This window comes from Molossus molossus, unplaced genomic scaffold (genome assembly GCF_014108415.1).
Source record: "Molossus molossus isolate mMolMol1 unplaced genomic scaffold, mMolMol1.p scaffold_m16_p_11, whole genome shotgun sequence".
Taxonomy (NCBI): Eukaryota; Metazoa; Chordata; class Mammalia; order Chiroptera; family Molossidae; genus Molossus; species Molossus molossus.
Genome location: NW_023425346.1, coordinates 56,678,611 through 56,704,800, shown reverse-complemented (window position 1 = coordinate 56,704,800; position 26,190 = coordinate 56,678,611). Strand labels below are relative to the sequence as shown.

At 35.3% G+C, this 26,190-nt stretch overlaps 1 protein-coding gene across 1 annotated transcript in view; it reads left to right on the top strand.

The window, feature by feature from the left end:
- Window positions 1-25,690, top strand: part of LOC118625364 (coiled-coil domain-containing protein 150-like) — a 51,045-nt gene extending 25,355 nt beyond the window's left edge. Inside the window, exons 9-15 of the mRNA XM_036254291.1 lie at window positions 4,672-4,764; window positions 9,625-9,749; window positions 10,429-10,606; window positions 11,163-11,231; window positions 21,437-21,564; window positions 23,598-23,681; window positions 25,584-25,690. Of these exons, the coding sequence (XP_036110184.1) occupies window positions 4,672-4,764; window positions 9,625-9,749; window positions 10,429-10,606; window positions 11,163-11,231; window positions 21,437-21,564; window positions 23,598-23,681; window positions 25,584-25,587 (681 nt within the window). The 3' untranslated portion in view covers window positions 25,588-25,690. The remainder of the gene's footprint in view (window positions 1-4,671; window positions 4,765-9,624; window positions 9,750-10,428; window positions 10,607-11,162; window positions 11,232-21,436; window positions 21,565-23,597; window positions 23,682-25,583) is intronic.
- The last annotated feature ends 500 nt before the right edge of the window (window positions 25,691-26,190 follow it).

The following is a 26,190-nucleotide window of genomic DNA, read 5'->3' as shown; positions in this document are numbered from 1 at the left end:
CATTTTTAAAATTGGATTGTTTGCCCTGGCTGGTTTGGCTTAGCGGTTGGAGCGTCGGCCTGCAGTCCAGAGAGACCTGGGTTCGGTTACCGCTAAGCACGTACCTCGGTTGCAGTTTGTCCCCGGCCCTGGTTGGGTCGTGTGGGTGGCAACCACTCGATGTGTCCCTTTCACATCACTGTTTCTCTCTCTCTCTCTCTCCTTCCCACTCTATCTGAACAAAAAAATAAAAATGGAAAAATGTCCTCGGGTAAGGATAAAAAATAAAATAAAATAAAATAGGATTGGGGTTTTTTTGGGGTATTGTAGGAGTTTTGTTTTGTTTTGTTTCCTTTATTGATTTTAGAGAGGAAGTGAGAGGGAGAGAGAAATAGAAACATCGATGAGAGAGAACATTGACCAGCCACCTCCTGCATGCCCCCAACTGGGGATCAAGCCCACAACCTGGGCATGTGTCTTGACCGGGAATTGAACCGGCAACCTCTTGGTGCATGGGTTGATGCTCACCACTGAGCCACATCGGCCGGACTGTAGGAGCTCTCTAAATATTATATTTTGGATATTAACCCGTTATTGGTTGTCATTTGCCAATATCTTCTCCATTCAGGACATTGGTTTTCTATGCTGTGCAAAAACTTTTTAATTTGATATTTTCTTTTCTTTGTTTCCCTTCTTTGAGATTTTTACAAAAAGATATTACTAGTAGCAATCTCAAAGAGTTTACTGCCTATATTTTTCTCTAGGAGTTTTATGGTTTCAGATCTAACATTTAAGTCTTTAACCTATTTTGAGTTTATGTTTGTATTTGGTGTGAGAAAGTGGTCCAATTTCACTTATTTTGCATGTATCTGTTCAGTTTTACCAACACCACCTATTGAAGAGACTGTCCTTACCCATCTTATATCCTTACCTTCTGTCATAGATTAATTGACCATATAAGTGAGGATTTATTTCTGGGCTCTCTATTTCATTGATTTATATATCTGTTCTTAGCTAGTACCATACCATTTTGATTATTGTAGCTTTGTAATATAGTTTGATACCAGGGAACATGATACTGCCCACTTTGTTTTTCCTCAAGATTTTTGTGGCTATTCAGGGTCTTTTGTGGTTCCATATGAATTTTAGAATTAGTTCTAATTTTGAGAAGAATACCATTGGTACTTTAATAGGGTTGCATTAAATCTGTATATTATTTTAGGTAGTAAGGACTTTTAACAATATTAATTCTTCTAATTTATGAGTAAGGTATATCCTAGCATATAGTTGTATCTTCAGTTTCTTTCTTCAATGTCTTATACTTTTCAGAATACAGGTGTTTCACCTCTTTGGTTAAGTTTATTCTTGGTATTTTATACTTTTGATGCAATATTAAATAGGATTGTTTTCTTAATTTCTTTTGATCATTTGTTTTTGGTGTATAGAAAAGCAACAGATTTCTGTATATTGATTCTGTATACTGGAGTCTTTTATTATTTCTAGTAGTGTTTTGGTGGAATCTTTAGGGTTTTCTGTGTATAGTATCATGCCATCTGCAAATAATGAAACTTTTACTTCTTCCTTTCCAATTTGGATGCCTTTTATTTCTTTTTCTTGTCTGACTACTGTGGCTATACTTCCAGTACTTTGTTGAGTAGGAGTAGTGATAGTGGGCATCCTTGCCTTGTTCCTGATCTTAGAGGAAAGGCTTTAAGCTTTTCATCACTGAGTATGATATTAGCTGTGAGTTTATCATATATGGCCTTTATTATGTTGAGGTATATTCCTTCTATACTCAATTTGTTGAGAGTTTTGGTGTTTTTATTTTTATCATAATAGGATGTTGAATTCTGTCATATGCTTTTCCTGCATCTATTCAGGTAATCTCACTATTTTTATCCTTTATTTTGTTAATGTGATGTATTGCATTAATTGATTTTTGGATGTTGGACCATCTTTGTACCCCTGGTGTTAATTCCACTTGGTCATGGTATATAATCCTTATCATGTATTGCTGAGTCTGGTTGGCTAATATTTTGTTGAGATTTTTTGCATCTTTGTTCCTCAAGGCTATTGGCCTGTAGTTTTCTTTTGTTGTCAGTCTGTTTTTTGTATCAGAGTAATGCTGGCTTCATAAATTGAGTTTGGAAGAGTTTCTTCCTCTTCATTTTTGGAACTAGTTTGAGAAGGATAGGTATTAATTCTTCTTTGAATGTTTAGTAGACTTCACCTGTGAAGCCATCTGGTCCTGGACCTGTTGGGATTTTTTTTTTATTTTTATTACTGCTTCAATTTCATTGCTAGTAATCGAGCTGTAGACTTTGTATTTCTTCTTGGTTCAGTCTTGGAAGGTTATATACTTCTAGACATTTATCCATTTATTTTAGATTGTCAAATTTGTTTGGCACTTAATTGTTCATATTCTTTAATGATTCTTTGTATTTCTGTGATGTCAATTGTAACTTTTATTTATGATTTTGTTTATTTGGGCTTTGTCTTTTTCTTGGTCAGTTTGGCTGAAGGTTTGTCCATTTTATTCTTTCAAATAAACTGTTCTTAGTTTTATTGGTCTTTTCTAGTTTTTAAAATTTCTATTTCATTTATCTCTGCTCTGATCTTAACTATTTCCTTTCTTCTGTTCACTGTGGGTTTGTTTGTTCTTTTTCTAGTAACTTTAGCTGTAGCATTATATTTTTCTAATTGAGGTTTTTCTTGTTTCTTGAGGTAGGCCTGTTCAGTTATGAACTTCCCTCTTTGAACTGCTTTTGCTGCATCCCATAAATTTTGGAAAGTTGTGTTTTCATTTTCATTTGTTTCATTTATCTCTTGTTTAATTTTCTCTTTGATTCATTAGTTGTTTAGTTTCTACGTGTGTGTGTGTGTGTGTGTGTGTGTGTGTGTGTGTGTGTTTTAAGTTTTCTTTCTGTGGTTTATGCTACTAGGGTCAGAAAACATGCTTGATATGACTTCTGTTTTGTTTTTTTTTATTTACTGAGGCCTAATAATATGTGATCTATCCTGGAGATGTTCTATGTGCACTTGAAAAAAATGTGTATCTGCCGTTTTTAGATGAAATGTTCTGTAATTGTCTGTTAAGTTTATCTCATCTAATGTAATATTTAAGGCCATTATTTTCTTACTAATTTTTTTGTCTGAATGATCTATCCATTGATGTGAGTGGGGTATTAAAATCCCCTACCATTATCCTATTACTATGGATTTCTCCCTTTACATCCACTAATTGCTTTATATATTTAGGTTTTACTATGTTGGGTGCATAGATATTTACAATTATTATAACTTCTTCTTGGATTGACCCCTTTATAGTCATATAATGTCCTTCTTTGACTTGTTTTACATTTTTGTTTTAAAGTCTATATTTTCTGTTGTAATTAATGCTATTTCAGCTTTCTTTTCATTTCTGTCAACATGGAATGTCTTTTTCCATCTCTTCACTTTCAGTCTGTATATGTCTTTCCATTTGAAGTGAATCTCTTGTAAGCAGCATATAGGTGGATCATGTTTTTTAATCCATTCAGCTATCCTATGTCTTTTTGTTATAGCAAATAATTCATTTACATTTTTAATTAATTAATTTTTGTTACAGATGTTTCTCCTTTTTCCGCCATTGACACCCTCTTCCTGATCCCGCCTCCCCACCCCCACCCCCAGCATTGTTGTTGATGTCCATTGGTTATGCATTTAAGTTTTTTGGTTTATCTCTTACCCCCACGTCCACCTCCTCTGAGGTTTGTCAGTTTACATTTAGAGTAATTATTATTATTGTTGTTAATCCTCAGCTGAGGATATATTTTTCATTGATTTTTAGAGAGAGTGGAAAGGAAGTGAGGGGAAGAGAGAGAGAAACATCAATGTGAGAGAGACACCTTGATTGGTTGCCTCCCACACTTGATCTAACTGGGGCTAAGAGATCGAACCTGCAACCCAAGTATTTGCTCTTGACCGGGAATCGAACCCACAGCCTTTTGGTCAGTGGACCGAGTCTCTAACCATTGAGCAACACTGGCCAGGGCTAGAGTAATTATTGATAAGTATGTATCTATTGCCATTTTGTTAACTGTTTTAAGATTTTTTTAATAGTTTTCCTCTGTTCCTTTCTTCTCTTGATCTCTTCCATGTAATTTGCTGCCTTTGTTTAGTGTTTTGTTTAGGTTCCTTCGTCTTTGTTCTTTGTATATTTTTTGAAGGTTTTTGGTTTGTGGTTACTGTGAGATTTATGTATATCATTTGTTACCTATAGCAGTCTATTTTAATCGGATAGGTATTTTAAGTTCAAATGTATTCTATAAGGACTACGTTTTTACTCCCCCCTCCGTGATTTATTTTTTTGACATCATATTTAAATCTTTTTGTATTGTGTATCTCCTAAGTACTTATTATAGTTTGAGTTGAGTTTGAAACTTTTTCTTGTAACCTTCTTAGTAGCTTTTCAAATGTTTGATTTGCTGTGTTTATTAAATATTTAGCTTTACCTTTGAGGTTTTTCTTTCTCAGGTATTTTTATTTCTGGTTATGGCCTTTCCTTTTCTTCTCAAGAAAGACCCTTGTGAAGCTGGCTTAATGCTGGTAAAGTCGCTTAGTTTTTCTTGTCTGGGGCAGAACAGATATTTAAATAGAGAAGCATGTAATATTATATGTAAAAAAAGAGAGAGAACAATTTTTTTTCTATAGAATGCGCAGATGTCTTTCAACAAGGAACATGAAAAAAATGCATATTTGAGGTCTGAAATAATATCTCTTCATGAAGCATCAGAAAAAGTACAGGTAAGTCTTCTCATTTCTCTAGTTTTTTAGATGTTATTTAATTTTGTTTAAGGAACCAAGATTAATCCTGATTATATAAACTAATACCATTTGCATCATCCAAATTTTAATTTTCATAAGATCTACTTCATCTATGAAATATTATCAAACTGGCTACATTTCTCATTTCACTTTTTGAATTCCTTTGTCACATAAGTATATGAGATATATGGCTAAATCGTGCACTATTTTGCACTTTGTCTATGTTTGCTTTCTAATTTACTCCTTAAATAGTATATACCTTTCTTTCCTCATAAACTTACGAACAGTTCAGTATCAAGGGCTTCATTTTTTTATACTTTATTTGTATGTTCTATAGCAAATAGCACAGTAGGCACCTAATAAATACCTGCTGGATTTTAGAGTTGTATATAACCATTTTCTGTGGGATAGTAGTTCCCAGATTTAACTGGTGCTTTATATATATACATGTATATGGAGAAGAGTCACCAAATATACAGGCAAACAAGTTATTTCTCGTAGGGCTCTGTGAGCGAGTCACTTAAAAGAACTTTTTATTAGGACAATTTGGTTACTTTAATGTTAGGATCATAGCGTTAGGGTCATGTGCTCTCTTTTTTTTAATCCTCACCCGAGGACATTTTTCAACATTTTGTTGAGATAGAGTGGGAGGAAGAGAGAGAGAGAGAAACATCGATGTGAAAGGGACACATCGAGTGGCTGCCACCCACATGACCCAACCAGGGCCGGGGACAAACTGCAACCGAGGTACATGCCCTTAGCTGGAACTGAACCTGGGTCTCTCCGGACCACAGGCCGATGATCTAACCGCTGAGCCAAACTGGCCAGGGCTCATGTGCTCTATTTATGAAAAATACAAAAATGTGTTCTTTTATAAAATAATAACAATAACTAATACTATTGCTATTACTAATAGTAACATTTACTGAACCCATTCTATATTCCAGCCACAATTCTTAGTACCTTATGATACTAACAAATTGTAATCCTCACGATAGCACTATTATAGAAACTAATATTATTCTCATTTTAAAGATAAGAAAGTTGATACAGAGGGAGGTTTAATAACAGCTAATAAATGACAGACAGAGTTGGAATTTGAGCTCAGGCAGTCTGGCTCCAAAGAAAATTAGCTCTTCTTTGTCAAGGAGCAAGAGTTCTCTTATGTCTCACCCCCCAGTGTTCCATGGTGAATAGTCTGTACATCTGATTATAACTTAAAAATGCCCCTGAATATGCCCGGCTGGAGTGGCTCAGTGGTTGAGCATCAACCCATGCACCAAGAGGTCGCTGGTTCAATTCCTAGTGAGGGCACATGCCCAGTTTATGGGCCTGATTTCCAGTGTAGGGGCATGCAGGAGGCAACCAATCAGTGTTCTCTCTCATCAATGTCTCTGTCTCTCTCCCTCTGCCTTCCTCTCTCAAAATCAGTAAAGAAAAATTATTAAAAATAAATAAATAGCCCTGATCAGTTTGGCTCAGAGTTTAGAGCGTCAGCCCACGGACCAGAGAGACCCGGGTTCAGTTCCTGCTAAGGGCACGTACTTCGGTTGCAGTTTGTCCCCGGCCCTGGTTGGGTTGTGTGGGTGGCAACCAGTTGATGTGTCTCTCTCACACCGATATTTTTTCTCTCTCTCTCTCTCTTCCCCCCTCTCTCCCTCCCGGTCTATCTGAAGATAAATACAAAAATGTCCTCAGGTGAGGATAAATAAATAAATAATAAAATAAAATGCCCCTGAATGTGTTCCTAACATACCGCTTATAATACTTTTCAGGTAGTCTTTCATTTATCTTTCCTTTTTTGTTACCATTTTTGTGTGTTTTTTCCTATTGATCCTTCAGTTATTTGCCCCATCCTTGAAGAACTTGTTCATTAAAACAATTATTTGCCAAATATACTTTGCAAAAATAACTCATAATTAAGATAAATATTTTCCACAGGAGTACAAATTTCAAAATGGCAAAAGCACAAGAGAAGTATAAACTAACTACATGTCTGGTAGATCTTTTGCACAGAAGATTTTTGTTTTATTTTGGAGGATTAATCTTGTGGAATGACACAGTCATCTGTATTTTTCTGAATACATAACTGGTGATGAAGGAGCTTAAATATTATATGTTATTAGCTAAACAATTCTGAATGCTCATCCAGTTTTGTGAATGAATTTCTGTAACATTGGCCAGGCTTCTACCTTATAAATTCCATTTTTTACATGCCTTGCTCTATTTGACCTGTGTTCAAAATTGTAAAAAATAGATCAGTAAACTATCAAATGCTTCAGTTGCTCCACCAGATCAACAAATTTCTCCTTTAATTTAGAATTATTTAAGATGTTGATGCCTAATATTTGAAAGTATTTTATAATCTAATGAAATATCAATTGGGAATAGGTTAAATAACTTCAGTTTATATATTTAGTGAAATACTTGCAATCATAAAAAATAATGATACATAGTAAAAAGAATTATTTGTTGGAGAGGTCTATGACTTGCTGTGTATGTTATCTTAGGGTTTGAGTGGCCAACTGACTAGAATGTGGTCAGAGCTGAACAGCATGTTTCAGACTAGTAGTAGGGAAAATGCCAAAATTATTGCTGACCATTAAGCCATTCTGCAGTGTTTTGTTTTGTTTTGTTTTTATTAACACCAAGCAATTTCTGATAGAGTCAGTAGGAAACCTCCTTGCTAAGAGATCAGGAAATGTACATGGCCAACTGGATGAATAAAATATTTTAACAATAATTCCAAGAAATTTACTGAATTTTTTTTTTTTTTTTTTTTTTTAGTGGTTTTCAGTTTTCACCAGAGGGGGTCACTTGGCCTTATACTCAGTGCTTTCATAATTATTTCTTTCAAATATCATTACCTCATGAAAAGTAATTACTTGCCCCATTATTTATAGAATCATGGAGAACACTTGTGAATGACCCTAAATTACTTACCTTTCCTCAAACACCTGTGCTTTTCCACTGTGCTTATGCTGTTCCTTCAGCTGAAAATGGACTTGATATCATCTTCGACTCTGAATAATATTCATTCTTTAAGATTCACTTTCATCAGGAACCTTGATCAATCAGCAGGGATCAGTTTTCTCTTACAACTTGTACTCCTGGGACACCAAATAGACTAGTAATAATAGCTCTAATCTTTTTGGAGTATACTAACCACATACCAAGCATTGTGCTAAAGATTTCACATATATTACCTCCTTTAATACTATGCTTCCTCTGTTTCTGCATTTCATAGTAGTGATTTACATGCATAGCTCATTTTCTGTATAACATTGTTTTATAGAAGAAAGGACATTGTCTTACATGTCTTTATTATTTCCCACAGTGCTAAGCATATTTTGTACACAATAGGTACTCAAATTATTTTCATTAATTCAACAAACATCTGGTGTTTACTCTGTATAGTTACCGTGCTGGGTCTAGATAGGATTATAGTGGTGAACAAGACAAAATCCCTACTTTCATGGAACTTAAAATTTAGAAGACTGAATAATGTCACATATGTACGTAACACTGTCACAAACATTTTAAAACTCTGGAACATTACACAAGTGGGATTCTATTTTACCAAGTGTGAAGGTATGAAGTTTTGCTTTGCAATCAAATAGGTGTTTTAAAATGTGTTTTCAAAAGTAATTGTTATAAAAGTAATTGTTAATATGTACTGTATTTGCAAAAGCTTTATAAATTATATGTAGAGAGGGTATATGTAAAAATGTTATGTTTTGATCATTCCAAAGTGGTGAGCCGGAGAAGATAAACTGTGCAAAAACAATTATAGTAACAGTGTCTGAGTGCAATGTTAGATATTCTCAAAATAATTCACATCAAACTATTAAACGTGATTGTTCCTAGAGAGTTAGGGGATGTGATAGCCATGGAGTGGCTTTTCACTTTATGTAATTGATACAGTTTTACTTTAAAAAATAAAGTATGTATTATTTGAAATTTTTTTTTTGATCCTCACCCAAGAATATTTTTACATTTATCTTTAGACAGAGTGGGAGGGGGAGGGGGAGACAGAGAAACATCGATGTGAGAGAGACACATCAATTGGTTGCCACCTGCATGACCCTAACTGGGGCCGGGGACAAACTGCAGCCAAGGTATGTGCCCTTGGCCAGATTCGAACCTGGGACTCTGGTCTGCGGGCCAACACTCTAACCACTGAGCCAAACCGGCAGGGCTTATATTGAAATTTTAAAGTACCAAAATTATTCTTAATATAAATGTTACATCTAAAAATATGTTCCTTTTAGAAGTTTTATGAATTTTGCAACCAGCTGGTAAATAATGAGTCTTTATTTTTGGTTAGTAGAGCTATAAAATGATAGAATTGGATCAAGTTAGGGTGGGAACAAAGAAGGGCATTAAAAAAACTTTTAAAGAGGATTTATATATATGCATATATATGTGTGTGTGTGTGTATAATTTCTTTCTAAGCTAATTCAGTATCTTTGATCAGTTATGAATGAAACCCTTGATGGAATCGAACCCAAGACCTTCAGTCTGAGGACCAATGCTCTAACTGCTGAGCCATACTGGCCAGGGCTGGAATCTCAGCTTTTATTTTTTAATATAATTTGAAATTTTTCCTTATTGATTTTAGAGAGAGAGGAAGGGAGGAGAGAGAGAAACATTGATGAGAGAGAACATTGATTGGCTGCCTCCTGCATGCCCCCCACCAGGGGTTTGGCCCACAATCTGGGCATGTGCCCTAATTGGGAATCGAACCAGTGACCTCTTGGTGCATGGGTCGATGCTCAACCACTGAACCACATCAGCCAGGCTGGAATCTCAGCTTTTAATATTACGTCTAACACTCAGGTAGAGCAGAAAAGGATGACACAGACATTTCAAGAACAAAACTTACTACTGGATGCAGCCCATGCCAGTATCACAAGTGAGCTGCAGAATGTTCAAAATGAGAAAATTCAACTCCAAACACATCTGTAAGTAAATTATGGGCAACTTCTTATGCATCTTGTGTTCTTGCATTTGTATTTCTTATCTTTAGTGAAAATTAATTCTGCATTTTCTGGGCCAGCCACAAAAAAACTGCCCTCAACTAAAAAAGCTGTGGTACATATACACAATGGAGTACTATGCAGCTGTAAGAAAGAAAGATCTCTTATTCTTTGAGATGACATGGAGGGACCTGGAAACTATTACCCTAAGCGAAACAAGCCAAACAGAGAAAGACAAATATCATATGATCTCACTTATTTGTGGAATATAATGAGTGTAACAGTCTGAGTAATGGGGTAGTCCCAGAGACATGGAAGTGGTGTACAGACTGACATTCGTCAGAAGGGGTGGGGGTAGGGGGGGATAAACCACAGAACTTATATGCATGTATGCATGAACAATGGACATGGACAACAAAGCTGGGGACAGGGTGGGAAGGGAGGGAGAGGGGTGAATCAGTGGGGGGAAAAGGAGAAACATCTATAACAAAAATAAATAAATTAATTAATTTGAAAAAATAAAAAGACTGTCCTCAAGGAACTTGTTTTGGTAGAACATTGTGATAACTGCTCTCAGGCAAGAGATATGTTCTATAAGATCATTTCATCTTTCTGTTAAAGAACTCCCACGTAGCTTTTGTATCTCCTTGGTCATTTCCTGTAGGGATCATTTAATCCTTGAGCATAATCAGTGTGTCCAGAAGGCACAGGATGCCGAGAAGAGGACAGCAGTGCAAAAAGAGCTGCTAGAATCAACCATTGCAAGATTGCGAGGTGAACTGGAAGCATCATTGCAAGAGAAGACATCACTGCTAGAAGAGAAAGAAAGACTTCAGAAAGAGGTAGGTACAGGCAGTTTTATGTTTGCTCCTGATTATGGTGGTCGTCTTGTTTTAAAATTGTATTTTAAGTGCAAAAGCCAAGAAATAAATTCAGATACAGTATGTCAGAGTTGCCCATTAAAGAAAACTTTAGGTAGCTAATCTATGTCTTTTAGCACGTGAAATAGTCTGTGCCAAATAGTGTACACCCATATTTATACAGCATTAGTGAATGTTAGCTAATAGTTCACACACATCCTCGTGTTAATATAGGGGCTTGATTTACAAAATTGATTTCCCCTGAAAGAGTGAAATAATGTAGGTTAAGGGAGAATGGCCCAGTCTTCCTAGTTAGGAAGGAACTTAGCAGAGTCTGACATGCAGACGTGTCTTTCTAATTTCAGGGCTATTTGTGAAGTCTGCTTTGCTTCAGAGACTCCCTGAGTGGCCCCTTTTCTGAGAGGATGTGCTATCTCTGCAGTGTAGGTATTAATTGACATGCAGGGTATGTCTGCTATAGTAGAGCTTGTCAGCTGCTTTAACATTGACCCATTTCTTTCTTTTCCCCTTTGGGCAGGTTAATAAAGCAGAGAAAGAAATAGCACAAGAAAAGTGCAATTTGGAAAAAGAATTAGCTAAAAACAAGGTATTCCACATTTTACTGCACTATATTTCATTTTCTTCTGTGTCATTGTCTTCTGTATCAGCCTATCTTAGTGACGAGATGGGTTATTTTGTTGCATACCAAGGTGTGGGGGAATAGAGAAGCCAAGAAGCTGGATGCAACTCAGAGCACTCCAGTCTGCAGCATAAGCCTGCTTATGGGGAAGGATCTGGTGTTTGCCAGTGAATCATCATGCCTCTGGCCCTTCTGTTTAGCCAGGAAGTCCCCTGAGAGTGAGCTAATGGGCATGTGGGCAGCAAAGGGACCATTGCTGACAATGCTGTTTTTTTGTTTGTTTTTTTAAACCTGACTTAGGCTTCCTAAGTACCTTTAGCACCTGCCACTTTATCTGCTGGGTACCCTTAGCATGGCCAGAGAAACAAATACAATTCTTATTAAAGTAAAACAAAAAATAATATTTAAACATTACCGCTTACATTTCAAAATTTGAAGAGAGTTAGGATTATGTATCACCGTTAGCTAGAAAATATATCTAGAGCATCAAAAATTAGCCTATCCCAAACAGTCCAGCAACAGGTGTCAATATAGACATCAGGCCTTGACTGTTCCTTGGCTTCTGGCTGAACTAAATAGCACTTGTATCACCATATATTAACTTTTAATTTAAAAATTGGGAACAAGAGAAAAGCTAAATTCTTAGCCCAAGCTCAAATACCATTCACCAAGCTGGCAGGTGCCACCTGTGGGTTAGTCACTCATATTGAGTAAATTGAAAATAGTCCACTGTCAAAAATCGTTAAATGAAACTAACTTCTAATGGTAAGGACTTTGTTGGTGTCAATTTGGCCTCAAATCTGCTTTTTAAATTTTAGAAAATTGATAGCTACTATTAAATTCATTAATGCTTTTTTAAAATAATTTTTGGGTTTTGTTTTTAAATATTCTGTTCAGACCACAGAATCCTGTTGTTGTTGTTTTTTTTTCTCTATTGATTTTTTTAGAGAGAGGAAGGGAGAGGGAGAGAGAGATAGAAACATCCATAAGAGAGCACATCGATCAGCTGCCTCCTGCATGCCCCCCACTGGGGATCGGGCCACAACCTGGGCATGTGCCCTGACTGGGAATTGAATCTGTGGCCTCTTGGTGCATGGGTCGAGGCTCAACCACTGAGCCAACCAGCTGGGCTCATTAATGCTTTTTCTTACAAGTGTTAGTGAATATGGAGGATGTCAGTGGGGAAAAAGGAGAAACATCTGTAACAAAGATAAATAAATTTTTTTAAATGTTAGTGAATGTTAGGCTAAGGCAAATGTTGTATGTCTGTGGTTTAAACACAACATTATTTGTCTGATTTCAGTTGTCTTAATGCAGGGTAAGTGTAAGGTGATGGGACTGAAAGATATGAGCTTCTTAGAGGGTTCTTTTTTGTTTTTGTTATTTTTGAAATCTGATTTATTGCGTTATAATTTACATAGTGAAATTCACCCTTTTTTGTGTGTTTGGCTGTATGAGTTTTGGTAAACACATGCAAGCATACAGTTACCACCACAATCAAAATATAGAACATTTCTCTCATCCCGGAAAATTCCCTTCTGTCCCTTTGTAATCAACCTCTTTCTCCATACTGGCAACATCCCCTTGTAGCCACTAATCTGTTTTTCTCTCCCTGTAGTTATCTTTTCCAGACAGAATATCATGTAAATGGAATAATATAATTGGTACATTTTAAGTCTGGCTTCTTTTATTTAGCATAAAGCATTTGATGTCCATCCACGTTGTTGTGTCATCGTTTGTGTTCCAACATACAACGTGTCACAGTTTCTTTTCCCATTTGCCAAATGAGGACATTTGGGTTGTTTCCTGTATGAATATTCACATATGAACATATATTTTTATTTCCCTTGAGTAAATATCATGAGTTTGATTTCTGGATCCTATGGTGAAGATTTGTTTGAATAAGAAACTACTCAACTGTTTTGCAAAGGATGTGTATCATCTTGCATTCCTGCCAGTAATATATGAGTTGTAGTTTCTGCATTCTCACCAACCTTTGGTATTGTCAGTGCTTTTCAGTTTAGCCATTGTAACTGTTGTGTAGTGGTATATCATTGTGGCTGTAATTGCATTTCTTCAATGACTAATAATATTGAGTATCTTTTCATCTACTTATTTGCCATCCACAATTGTCTCTTCAAATCTTTTAACCATTTTTAATTCAATTATTTACTTTCTTACTATTGATTTTTCAGAGATTTTAAAATATGGTCTCATTAATTCTTAAGAAAAATTTTATATATGGATATACAAATCTTTTGTCAGGTATATGTGTTACATATACTTTCTTTCATTTTATGCCTTGTCTTTTCGTGCTCTCTCAAAGAGCAGAAGTTTTATATTTTGATGTTTAGATTATCAGGTTTTAAAATTCTATGGATCATACTTTTTTGTGTCATAACAAAGACGCATTTACGTAAGTTCACAAAGATTTTCTCCTTTGTTCTTCTCTAGAAGCTTTATAGTCTTCGGTTTTACGTGAGGTCTATGATCCTATTCAAGTTAATTTTTGTATATTATTCAAGGTACAGTTCAAGGTTCATGTTATTGTCAGGTGGATGTCTGGTTATTCTAGTACCTTTTATTATTGAGATATAATTATACTGTAAAATTCACCTTCTTAAAATAATACAATTCAGTGTTTTTTAGCGTATTCACAAGACTGTGCAAATGTCACCACTATCTAATTCTAGAATCTTTCTATCACTCCAGAACGAAGTCCAGTACCCATTAGCAGTCACTCTCTTTGCCCCTGCACCCAGCCCCTGGTATCTACTGTATTCTTTTGTATCTGGATTTATCTGTTCTGGGCATTTCATATCAACAGAATCAAACAGTATATAGCCTTTTGGGTGTGGCTTCTTTCACTAAGCATCATGCTTTCAAGGTTTATCCATATTGTAGCATATGTCAGTACTTCATTCTATTTTTAGTTGAATAATATTTGGTGTATGAATATACCACATTTTGTTTATCCATTCCTCAACTGAAAGACATTCAGGCTGTTTCCACTTTTTAGCTACTAAGAATAATGCAATGAATGTGCACAGTTTTTTGGTGAGCATATGTTTTTAATTTTCTTTGGTATATACCTAGGAGTGAAACTACTGGGTTGTGTGGTAAGTCTGTTTATCATTTTGAGAAACTACCAAACCTTCGTAAAGTGAGTACTATTTTATAAACCCACCTGCAGTGTATGAGGATTCCAATAGCTCCACATCCTCACTTATACTTGTTATTGTCTGCTTTAAAAAAAATATATCACCCAAACAGCAGTCACCATCCTCATAACTCAGTTTTGTTTCAGCAAAGCGTTAAAGGATGGCCATGATTCCAAGATTTTTCAAGACTGGGCTCCCTGATGCTTAAATGTGGATGTACTTGCTTTGAAACTAAAAATATTTTGGACCCACCTCAAAAGCTTTTGATACTTGTTCTTTTGTTTCAAATTCCACAAAACAAATTCCTTTAGATCTCCAGTAGACTTATAGTGTGGTCTACTTATATAAATAACATTGCCATATTTCCCAAATATGTTTCAGTCCAGCTTTGATTAACAGTTTTGGGAAGTAACTCCTATGATAAATTAGAAGCAATATTAAATACTTAAGAATTCTTTCTCACTAAGGTCAATAAATTTTTACTTGAATATTAAAAAAATAAAACTTTATTCTATCCATCTTAGAGGATGTGAAGTATCTCATTTTTTGTTTCTTAAATTGAGGTGAAATTCACATAATATAAAATCAATCATTTTAAAGGGAACTGTTCATGGCATTTAGTACATCCACAGTATTGTGCAACCACCACAACATTCTGTCTAGTTCCAAAATGTTTTCATCACCTGGAAACGAAACCACTCCTTTTAAGCAATCATATCTTATTCCTTCCTTCCTCCTGCCTCTGACAACCACCAATCTTCATTCTTACTCTAGATTTACCTATTCTGTGTTTTACATATAAATATATTCATGCAATATGTGATATTTTTTGTCTGGCTTCTTTCACTTAGCATAATGTCTTTTAGGTTCGTTCACATTGTTATAGGTATCAGTACTTCTTTTCTTTTAATGGCTGAGTAATATTTATTGTGTATATATAGAGTTGACTCTTTTTTTAAATTTTTAAATTTTTTTAACTAATTAATTTTTGTTACAGATGTTTCTCGTTTTCCCCCCACTGATTCCCCCTCCCTCCCCGCCCTGTCCCCAGCTTGTTGTCCATGTCCATTGTTCCCCTTCTTCTGGGGATTGTCAGTCTGTACCCCACTTCCACGTCTCTGGGACTACCCCGTTCCTCAGACAGTTGACTCTTGATTTTTTTTTTTTTCATCCTCACCTGAGGACATTTTTCCATTTTTTGTACAGATAGAGTGGGAGGGAGAGAGAGGAAGTGAGAGAGAGAGAGAGAAACATCGATGTGAAAGGGACACATCGAGTGGCTGCCACCTGCACGACCAACCAGGGCCGGGGACAAACTGCAACCGAGGTACATGCTCTTAGTGGGAACCGAACCCGGGTCTCTCTGGACCGCAGGCCAACGCTCTAACCGCTGAGCCAAACCGGCCAGGGCAGATAGTTGACTCTTGAACAACACGGGTTTGAACTGCATGGGTCCACTTAGACATGGATCTTTTTCATTAAATACCTGTACTGTTTTTGACCTATGGTTGGGAGTCCACAGATGTGGAGGGCCGACTGTGTGCATTGATCTAAGCCATTTAACACAGGGGACTTGAGCATCTGTGGAGTTTGGTATCCACAGGGGTCCTAGAACCAATTCCTTGTGAATACCAAGGGACAACTTAAGTTTGGGGGGAGTCAAAATTATACGTGGATTTTCAGCTACACAGGGGCAAGGGCGGTTTGTGCTTCTGCCTCCCACATGTATACCACAATTTATTTGTTCATCTGTTAGTGGACATTTGTGGTGTTCCACCTTTTAGCTGTGGTGATTAGTGCTGCTATAAACATGTATACGTGTATTTGTTTGAGTACCTGTTTTCAGTTTTTTAGGTTATATTCCTAGAAGTGGAATTACTGAGTCATATGGAAAGTTAATGTAAGGTTTTACTTTCTAGACTGTTTTCCATGGTGCTAAACCATTTTATATTCTCATCAGCAATGTACAAGGATTCCAGTTTCTCCACATCCTTATCAACACCTGTTAGTTATTTTTTTTTATTATAGCTATCTTAGTGTGTGCAAAAGTGATTTCTCATTGTGGTTTTGATTTGCATTTCTTAAATGTTAATACTGATCTGTGTGTGTGCGCACGTGTGTGTGCTTATTGGCCACTTGTATATCTTCTTTGGATAAATGTCTATTTAGATCCTTTGCCTGTTTTTAAATTGGGTGTTTTGTATTTTAAATGTTATGTTGTAAGAGTTTTTTATATATTTTGAGTAGGGTAGACCCTTATCAGAAGTGATTTGCAGATATTTTCTCTCATTTTATGGGTTGTCTTTTTAAAGTTTTAGATTTTTATAAAGTTTAATTTATTTTTTCTTTGGTTGCTTATACTTTAGATATCACATCTGAGAACTGTTGCCTAACCCAAGTCACAAAGATTTATACCTGCTTTTTATTTTAAGAATTTTATAGTTTTACATATTATATTTAGGTTCATTTTGAGTTAATTTTATGTATGGCATGAGATAGAGGTTAATTTCATTATTTTGACTATGGATATCCAGTGTCCCAGCACTCGTTTTTGAACAAACTATTCTTCCCATTGAAAAAAATCAGTCAGAATAGACACCTCTCCAAACAGGACATACAAATGGCCAAGAGACATATGAAGAAATGCTCAACATCACTAATCATCAGAGAGATGCAAATTAAAACAACAATGAGGTATCACCTCACACCTGTCAGAATGGCCGCCATCAACAAATCATCAAACAACAAGTGTTGGCGAGGGTGTGGAGAAAAGGGGATTCTAATACACTGCTCGTGGGAATGCAGACTGGTGCAGCCGCTATGGAAAACAATATGGTGCTACCTCAAAAAATTAAAAATTGAACTTCCATTTGACCCAGTGATCCCAGTGCTGGGAATATACCCTAAGAAGCCTGAAACACCAATCAGGAAGAATATATGTACCCCCATGTTCATAGCAGCACTATTTACAATAGCTAAGATCTGGAAACAGCCCAAGTGTCCATCAGTAGACGAATGGATAAAAAAGCAGTGGTACATATACACAATGGAGTACTATGCAGCGGTAAGAAAGAAAGATCTCTTATCCTTTGAGACGACATGGAGGGACCTGGAAAGTATTATCCTAAGTGAAAGAAGTCAAGCAGAAAAAGACAAATACCACATGATCTCACTTATATACGGAATATAATGAACATAACAGTCTGAGGAATACAGTAGACCCAGAAACATGGAAGTAGGGCACAGACTGACATCCCTCAGAAGAGGGGGTGGGGGGGGTGGGGGGTGGGAAGAGATAAACCACAGAACTTATATGCATGTATGCATGACCAATGGACATGGACAACTAAGCTGGGGACGGGGCGGAGGTAGGGTGGGGTGGGGGGTGCCAATGGGGTAAAAAGGTAAAATATCTGTAACAAAAAAATAAGTAAAAAATTCATTTAAAAATAAATAAATAAAAAAAATAAAAGAAAAAAAAAAGAAAGAAAAAAACCAGTCAATTCATCAATTGTCAAAAATCAATTAACTATAGAAAATAAATGAACTATAGCTGTGTGGGCTTATTTCTAGACTTTGAGTTCTATTACATTGACCTATATGTCCCTTCTTATGCCAGTATCACACAGTTTTGATTACTATAGCTTTGTGGTAAGTTTGAAATCTAGATGTGCAAGTCTTCCAACTTTTTTTTCAAGATTGTTTCAAATTAGCTTTTCTATTTCTGAAAAAAAAAAAAAAGGCAGTTGGAATTTTCATAGGTATTGAATCTGTAGGTCAATTTGGGGAGTATTGTAATCTTAATACAATCTTTGATGTATTTCCTCTATATAATATTGTGTCATTTGCAAATAGAGATAACACTATTCCAATTTTACTGCTTTTTATTTATTTATCTTGTGTAATTGCCTTGGCTAGAACCTTCAGTACACTTCAATACAGTGTTGAAGTGGTGAGAGCAGACACCCTTGTGTTATCATAGGGGGAAGGTTTCAGTTTGTCAGCATTAATATGATGTTAGCTGAGGGCTTTATGTAAATGCCCTTTAGCAGGATGAGGAAATTACCTTATATTCCTAGTTTGTTTAGAAGTTTTATTATTCAAGTGTGTTGAATTTTGTCAAATGCTTTTTCTGTTTCTGTTAAATAATATTATGGATTTTGTCCTTTATTCTATTACTATGGTATATTGCATTAATTGATTTCAAATATTAAGTCAAGCTTTAATTCTGGGCATAAATTTCTCTTGCTCAGGTACATAATTTTTATATGTTGTTGAATTTAGCTTGCTGGTATTTTGTAGAGGATTTTTGTATCTGTATAAATAGGTATTATTCTGTAGTTTTCTTGTGCTGTCTTTGTCTGGTTTTGGTGTCAAGGTAATATTGGCCTACTAAAATGATGTTGTAAGTTTTCCCTCCCCTTATATTTTTGGGAAGAATTTGTGATGGATTGGTGATCATTTTTCTTTCAGTGTTTTGTAGAATTCACCAGTGAAGCTATCTGGTTTTTCTTTGTGGGAAATTTTTTATTTTGTCTTATTTTTAACTTATTGATTCAATCTCTTTTCTTATTATAGGTCTATTCAGGTTTTCTACTTTTAAAAAAAATTTCAGTATTTGGGTGTTTCTATGAATTTATTCATTTCATCTGTTATCTAATTTGTTGGGATACTTTTGTTCGTTGTAGCCCCTTATCTTTATTTCTGTAAGTTCAGTAGTATTGTCCCTTCTTTCATTCCTAATGTTAGTAACTTGTGTCTTCTCACTTTATTTTTCTTGGCTAGTACAGCTAAAGGTTTGTCAATTTTGCTGATCTTTTCAAGAACCAACATGGTTTTGCTGATTTTTTTCTATTCTCTAGTCTATATCTGCTCTAATTCGTTTTTTTGTTTGTTTGTTTTGTTAATTCTCACCTGAGAATATTTTTCCATTGATTTTTCTTTTTAAGATAAGGGTGGAAGAGAGGGGGAGAAAGAAAAAACATCAATGTGAGAAAGACAATGAGTGGTTGCCTCCAACACTACCCGTAGCAGGGCCACGGATGGAATCTGCAACTCAGATACATGCCCTTGACCGGATATTGAACCCGAAACCCTTCTGTCCAACCACTGAACCAAACCAGCCAGGGCTGTTCTAATATTTATTATGTAGTTCCTTCTGCTTGTTTTGGATCTAATTTGATCTTATTTTTTTTCTGATTTCTTAAGATAGAAGCTTAGGTTTTTATTTGAGATATTCTTTTATAATATAGGTGTCTACACCTATAAAACTTATTTTAAGCACTGTATTAGCTTAATACTATAAGTTTTGTCATGTGTTTTCATCTTATTCATCTCAACATATTCTTTAATTTTCCTTATAATTGCCTTCTTGACCCATTGGTTATTTAAAAGAGTGTTAATTTTCCCATATATGTGAATTTCCAAAATTTCCTTCTTTATTGCTTTCCAATTTTATTCCATTGTAGTTGGAGAACATACTTAGTGTCATTTCAGTTCTTTTTTATTTAAAAGTATCTTATGGCCTAACATATGACATATCCTGGAGAATGTTGCATAGGCACTAGAGAGAAATGTATATTCTGCTATTGGTTGGAGGACTGTTCTATAGATGTCTGTTAGGTGTAATTGCTTTATAGTGACATTCAAGCCAATTATTTCCTCACTGAGCTTCTGTCTGCTTGTTCTATCCATTATTGAAAATGGGATATTGAAATCTCCAAATATTATTGTTGAATTGTTTATTTCTCCTTTCAGTTCTTCCAGTTTTTGCTTCATGTACTTTTGGGCTCTCTTGTTAGATGCGTGTATATTTATAAATGTTATATCCTCTTGATGAATTGACCCCTTTTTCAATATATAATGCCTGTCTTTATTTCACAGATTTTTGTCTTAATGTCTATTTTGTCTATTATTAATGTAGCCACTCCAACTCTTTTCAGGTTGCTATTTGCATAGTACATCTTTTTCTATCCATTTACTTTAAGCTCATTTGAAATGTGTCTCTTATAAACACATATAGTTGGGTCTTTTTAAAAAATGTATTCTGTGTACCTCTGCTTTAGTTGGAATGTTTAATTACTAATAGGTGGGATTTACATCTGCCACTTGACAACTTGCTTCTTTTATGTGTGTCATATGCTTTCTGTCCCCCTGTTTCCCCATTACTGCCTTCTTTTGTGTTAAATAGATACTTCTAGTGCACCATTTTAATTCCCTTGTCCTTTCTTTTACTACATAATTTTTATTTATGGGTAACCAAATGAGTTACAAATAAAAATACAATTTTTATATATCTTTTATGTGTACCTGTTATTGTAACTTTTACTGATACTCTTTATTCCATCATGTGGATTCCAGTTATTATAGTGCCCTTTTATTTCAGCCTGAAGAATGCCCTTTAATATTTCTTATAAGGCACATTTTCTAACACCCCCCCTCCCCCCAGTTCAGACCCTGCCAAAGGAAGGGTGCCAGTAAATTACCCCACAGTGGTGGTTGGGATTAGAGAGAATTAGCAATGTTGAATCTTCTAATAGGTGAATGTGAATTATTTCTCTATTTTATTTAGGTTTTTTAATTTTCTTTCATCAGTATTTTGTAATTTTCAGCATATCAAATATTGGACATATTCTTTAAGATTTGTAGCTAATTATTTCATGGGCTTGTGTAGTTATTAATATTTAAATAAATACCAAATACCAGAAGGACTTCCACTTCTAGTAAATATGAACCATGTATATTTGTAATAACCCTTCTGCTGAAGACAACTAGAAAAGATGAAAAAATGTAAAAGAATAAAAAACATGTTTAAAATCATCATAGAGCTATTAGATTGAAAATCCCCAAATGTAAAGGTTGGAAGACATGTTCATAAGATGCCTTGTATTTTATAGTTTGCAAATGTCATTTTAAAATAATTTGATATTTTCAGATCTGGCATAAATAGATATATTTATCTACATCTAAAGATAAGATATACTTACCTATTTCTCCTTTTGTTTTTCAAAGGAAGACATAAATGCATTAACCCACAACCTGCAGGCTCTAGAGGAAAAGAATAAGCACCTGGCAGATCAATTGGCTTGCCTAGAACTTCAGCAAGACACATCTGATTACCATGGGGTGGGTATAAAAAGGTCAGTCTGACGTAGAAATTAATGACTAACGAGTTTTTAAAAAGAGATCAGAAGTCAGGAGATGGGTTTTCTTCATTTGTTTGTGTGTTAATAATTATCATAAGTCCTGAATAACTCAGGCTAAATGTGGCATAAATCCTTACAGCATTCAAACAACAGAGGATTTAAGAAAACAGGAATTTACCCTGGCCAGTTTAGCTTAGTGGTTAGAGCATCGGCCCGCAGACCAGAGAGTCCCGGGTTCAGTTCCTGCTAAGGGCACGTACCTCGGTTGCAGTTTGTCCCCGGCCCCAGTTTGGGTCGTGTGGGTGGCAGCCACTTGATGTGTCTCTCTCACATCAATGTTTCTCTTTCTCTCTCTTCCCGCCCTCTTTCCCTCCTGCTCTATCTGAAGATAAATGCAAAAATGTCCTCAGGTGAGGATAAAAAATAATAATAATAATAATAACTGTAAGAAACAATATATGAATATGTACATTACACATGAAGTAAATACTGCTTTGATAAGACAAATACTTAGATGGTCATAATAGTTTAATAACCTAACCCACTGACACCTAATATTCAGTATACATCTTTATATGAATGTATGAATGTACATGAATGTATGAATATATATGAATGTATATATTTTAGACTAGATGGTATATAAGGACTGATGACTCTTCATGGCTTTCCATTAGTTTTTTCTTTTTTTAATCAAATCTAGACTGTCTAAAATGGCCTAATTCTTCTAGTCAAGGCAACTACCAAGGAGAAAACAAAATCCAGACTAGTGTGCCCCCTTGTAAAGCATATACTATCATGAAACTATTTTGAACAGAGGAAAATATGAATTACATGTGATAGAGTAATCTATTTTGGAATGTGTCTTTCTTTTTAAATTGGAAATAAGTGTGTTGGATTCACGATACTTGAAATAAAATGCAGTACAAAGTGATGGCTAAAGAATAGCTATAAGTGTGTCAGAGATGGTGTGGAAGTCTTTGTAAATTAATATTTCTACATATGCGGGTTCATCTTGATCAGCTTGCCCAAAGTTGAATATAACACAGAAGTCTAAATTCTTTGACTTTAAATGCTTAAAAGGCTCCCTGTTTTATTATTCACAAATGAAGCAAATGTAAGCCAGAAATTGTGAATTATGTCAATATTTACCAAGACCTTAAACTCCAGATTCACTGCAGATGATCCATAGTGCAGCTAGTCGGCCTAAGTGACTAAGGCTTTGTGTTCTCAGTCACATTTGCTTGTGTCTGTATTATCCCCACAGTTGATTTGTGAAGATACTTTTGACATCTGGCAAATATCAGTGTTTCCTATTATTAAAATTTAACACTAAAATTGATTATGGAGGGTGAAATTTTTTATATTTAATCACTAATATGTTCCTGAATTACCAACAAGGCCAAAAATTTAATGAGAAGAAAACTCTATACTTATTTCTCTGACAAAGTTTGAGGAAAAAGACATGGAAAGAATGTCATTATTAAAAGCTGTTTGAATGATTGAAAATATGTAATTTCATGAATTATAGAGCTTTTGGTAATGTTTGTCTCAGATAATACTGTGTTCAGTGTTTGATCAAAACAGTGTTTTGAGATTCTGCCTTTAACCATGATAACCGAAGCATCACAGCCGAAGTGGTTGTGATCATTTACAGATCCTGTTTTCTTCAAAAACTATATGATCCTCAAACTGTGTATCTGTAACCACTGATACAGCCATCCCACATTGGGGTTGAATCGCAACTACAAAGAAATAGTTAATGTAACAGAAATAGAATTAATAAACAAAGAATAAACTCTGGGCCTCTTGAGGCACCCACTTTGCTTAGCTGTCTCCCTGCGTGTTGCATATCAGCACTATCTTGGCTGTCTAGGGAAAGATGAGAGGCAGCAGTAGCCAATAACGAAGAATCCGGGTTTCATTCTTAGAGAAATAGTAAGGGTATAAATACTTGTTTAAAAGGAAAATGATTATTCCCTTCTATGCCAAGAGGTACTGATTGATGTCTGTGTTTGCATTATCAGCTTGCCCGACAGCAGGTGGAAAAGGTTTTGGGGAAAATCACTGAGAGTAAAAACAAACTGGCCTATGAAAAGGGAAAACTCCAGGTATGAGATTTCATTTTCTGATTTTTGTTGTCTATCTTTTTAATGTCGATTGTCAAACTAAATACTGCTGAATTTTGAGAAGACCTAGACTGTCATTTACTAATTCTGTAACTTTGGACTAGCCTTTGAACCTCCCTAACTTTGTTACCACATTAGAATCTAGGTGACTTCTCTTCACATACCTGCACTATAATGCTGAACCTAAAATTTTGAGGCCCAAGTCCATCCTGTGACTGTCTGAAGCTTTATTATAATTGTTTAATGCAAGGTCATTTACCAAGAATGTAGAGAGCTTATGTTCTATTTTTTTGCTGAATTTTTGTAACATTCCTGAAAAGAGCCCTGGAAATTAGTACTGAGGCAATAGAATAGATTCGAGTGAGTGGGATGGTACTACTTATTTTTCTGCCTCTGAGTTCTGTCCCTCGAATACCCACAGAGCAGAAAGCTTGCCACTGATAGAGATAATCCTGCCTTAAACCAAGTCCAGTAGTGGTTCTTAGAATCATTGGTTCCTAGCCCTAGCTACACAGTAGACTCATCTGAGGAGTTTTAAAAACTCATGCTGGGAAGTGTATGTCTTCTCTTACTTTGAACTAAACCTTTAAAAAAAGAAGAATCTGATGGATGGATAGAGGAAGTAAAAGATGGATAGCTATGTGATAAGCAAATATAAAAACTGTTAATGGTAGAATTTGGTTGGTGGGTGTATGCTTGTTCACAGTAAAATTCTTCCAGTTTTTCTGTATATTTAAATTTTAAATTTTTAAGTGTAATAAAATGTAAGAAGGAAATTCCTATGACAAGGCTTACACCCCAGAACTATTAAATTAGAATCTCAGGGAGTAGGTCCTAGGCTTCAGTACTTTTTTCAGTTTCCCCAACAGGGACAGCTATGGCAATAGGGTACCATAGCTGAGGACTACTAGACTAGATGGTATGAAGTGAAGTCCAGATAGGCTTGGCACCTGTGGAGCTGATTTGATCAGTAATCTCACTAGAAGCTTGCCAAACACTTCAGTGTTAACCTCATTTCATCTGCTCAAGGGGCTTACTCTAGGGCTAGCAGACAAGATTGGGCCAGAAATGGCAGCCTATGTGAAGGGCAGTTGAGAAACCAGGCTTGTGAAACAGTATGTTGTCCACCAAAAAGAGAAAGCTATTTGGCCACTATATGTGAGCTTTTTTTTTTATCCTCACCCAAGGACATTTTTGAATTTATCTTCAGGTAGAGCGGGAGGGAGAGAGGGGGAAGAGAGAGAGAGACACATCGACGTGAGAGAGACACATCACTGGTTGCCACCCGCATGACCCCAACCTATAAAACGAGGCATTGAGCACACCTCTGTTATCTAATTCTCACTGGGACAGATAATCAACATTACAGAATGGTTAAGTAGATTACTACAGTGTAGAATAACTTTCTTTGTGAAACTAATGATCCTATAGAAGCTATAATTCATGATTTTGACCTTCTTTTAGCTTTCTCAAGAGAAATGAAGTATATTTTTATGTATGTAAGAAAAATCCCAAAAGCTCATGTTTTGGGCTACAAATGGAATACATTTAAATTTTATTAAAATTTGGCTGCAAATGGAATATATTTTACATTTTATTAATGATTCTGATGTTATCTTTTAGAGTTTCCATAAGCAGTAGAAACAAAATGAATGATCTCTGTACATGTAAAAGAATATAGCTTACTTTGAGCTGTTGAAATAGCTATGTATTTCAGTTGATACAGCATGATTAGAAAAATTAAAGATTGCTTTTTACAAGTTTTAAGGATTCTCTAATTTTTTTTGCAAAACTCGTGAAATCTTTTTTCCTTTTGGAGTATATAAACATATATATATATAATTAATGCAGTTTATGTTTATTATTCTTTTGTTTTTTCCCTAGATAAAAGTTAAGCAGCTAGAAGAACAGCTACAGGCTTTTACTGAAACCCATTCACAGAATGACCATCTACGCAAGTTGAATAAAGCGCTAGAGGTCAAATATGCTCAGGTGTGATTAATAGCTACAAACAGATTGCTCTTAAATTGTTTTAGTCTTTAAGAAATTGATGCCTTTTTCCCTACATAACCATATAATCTCAGAAAGATGAATATTCTCTCACTTAACTCAATTCAACATGCATTTTTTAAACACCCAGTTAAGTATAAGGTTCTGCTAAGCCACAGAGCAATTCATAAAGATGCCTGAAGCAGGATTGGGACATTCAACTTGCTTATGCTGTAATTTGAGGCTTAGAAGTGTGCTCATTAAACTTTATTATAGAATAGTAAGTATGTGTTTTAGAAACAAAATAGATTTTATTATGAGTTTTCATAGAGGAAGCGGTTTTTTAATTTGAGCCTTATAACTTTCAGCAGACGTGAGGAACAAATATCTTTGGTTTTTGAATTATAGGCAACAAGACTGCTTACTTGAAAGAGGTATTAGTAAAGCAGGTGCTTATTTGTCAGCATGGTAACTATTGAGATTGATAACTTTTCATTTATTT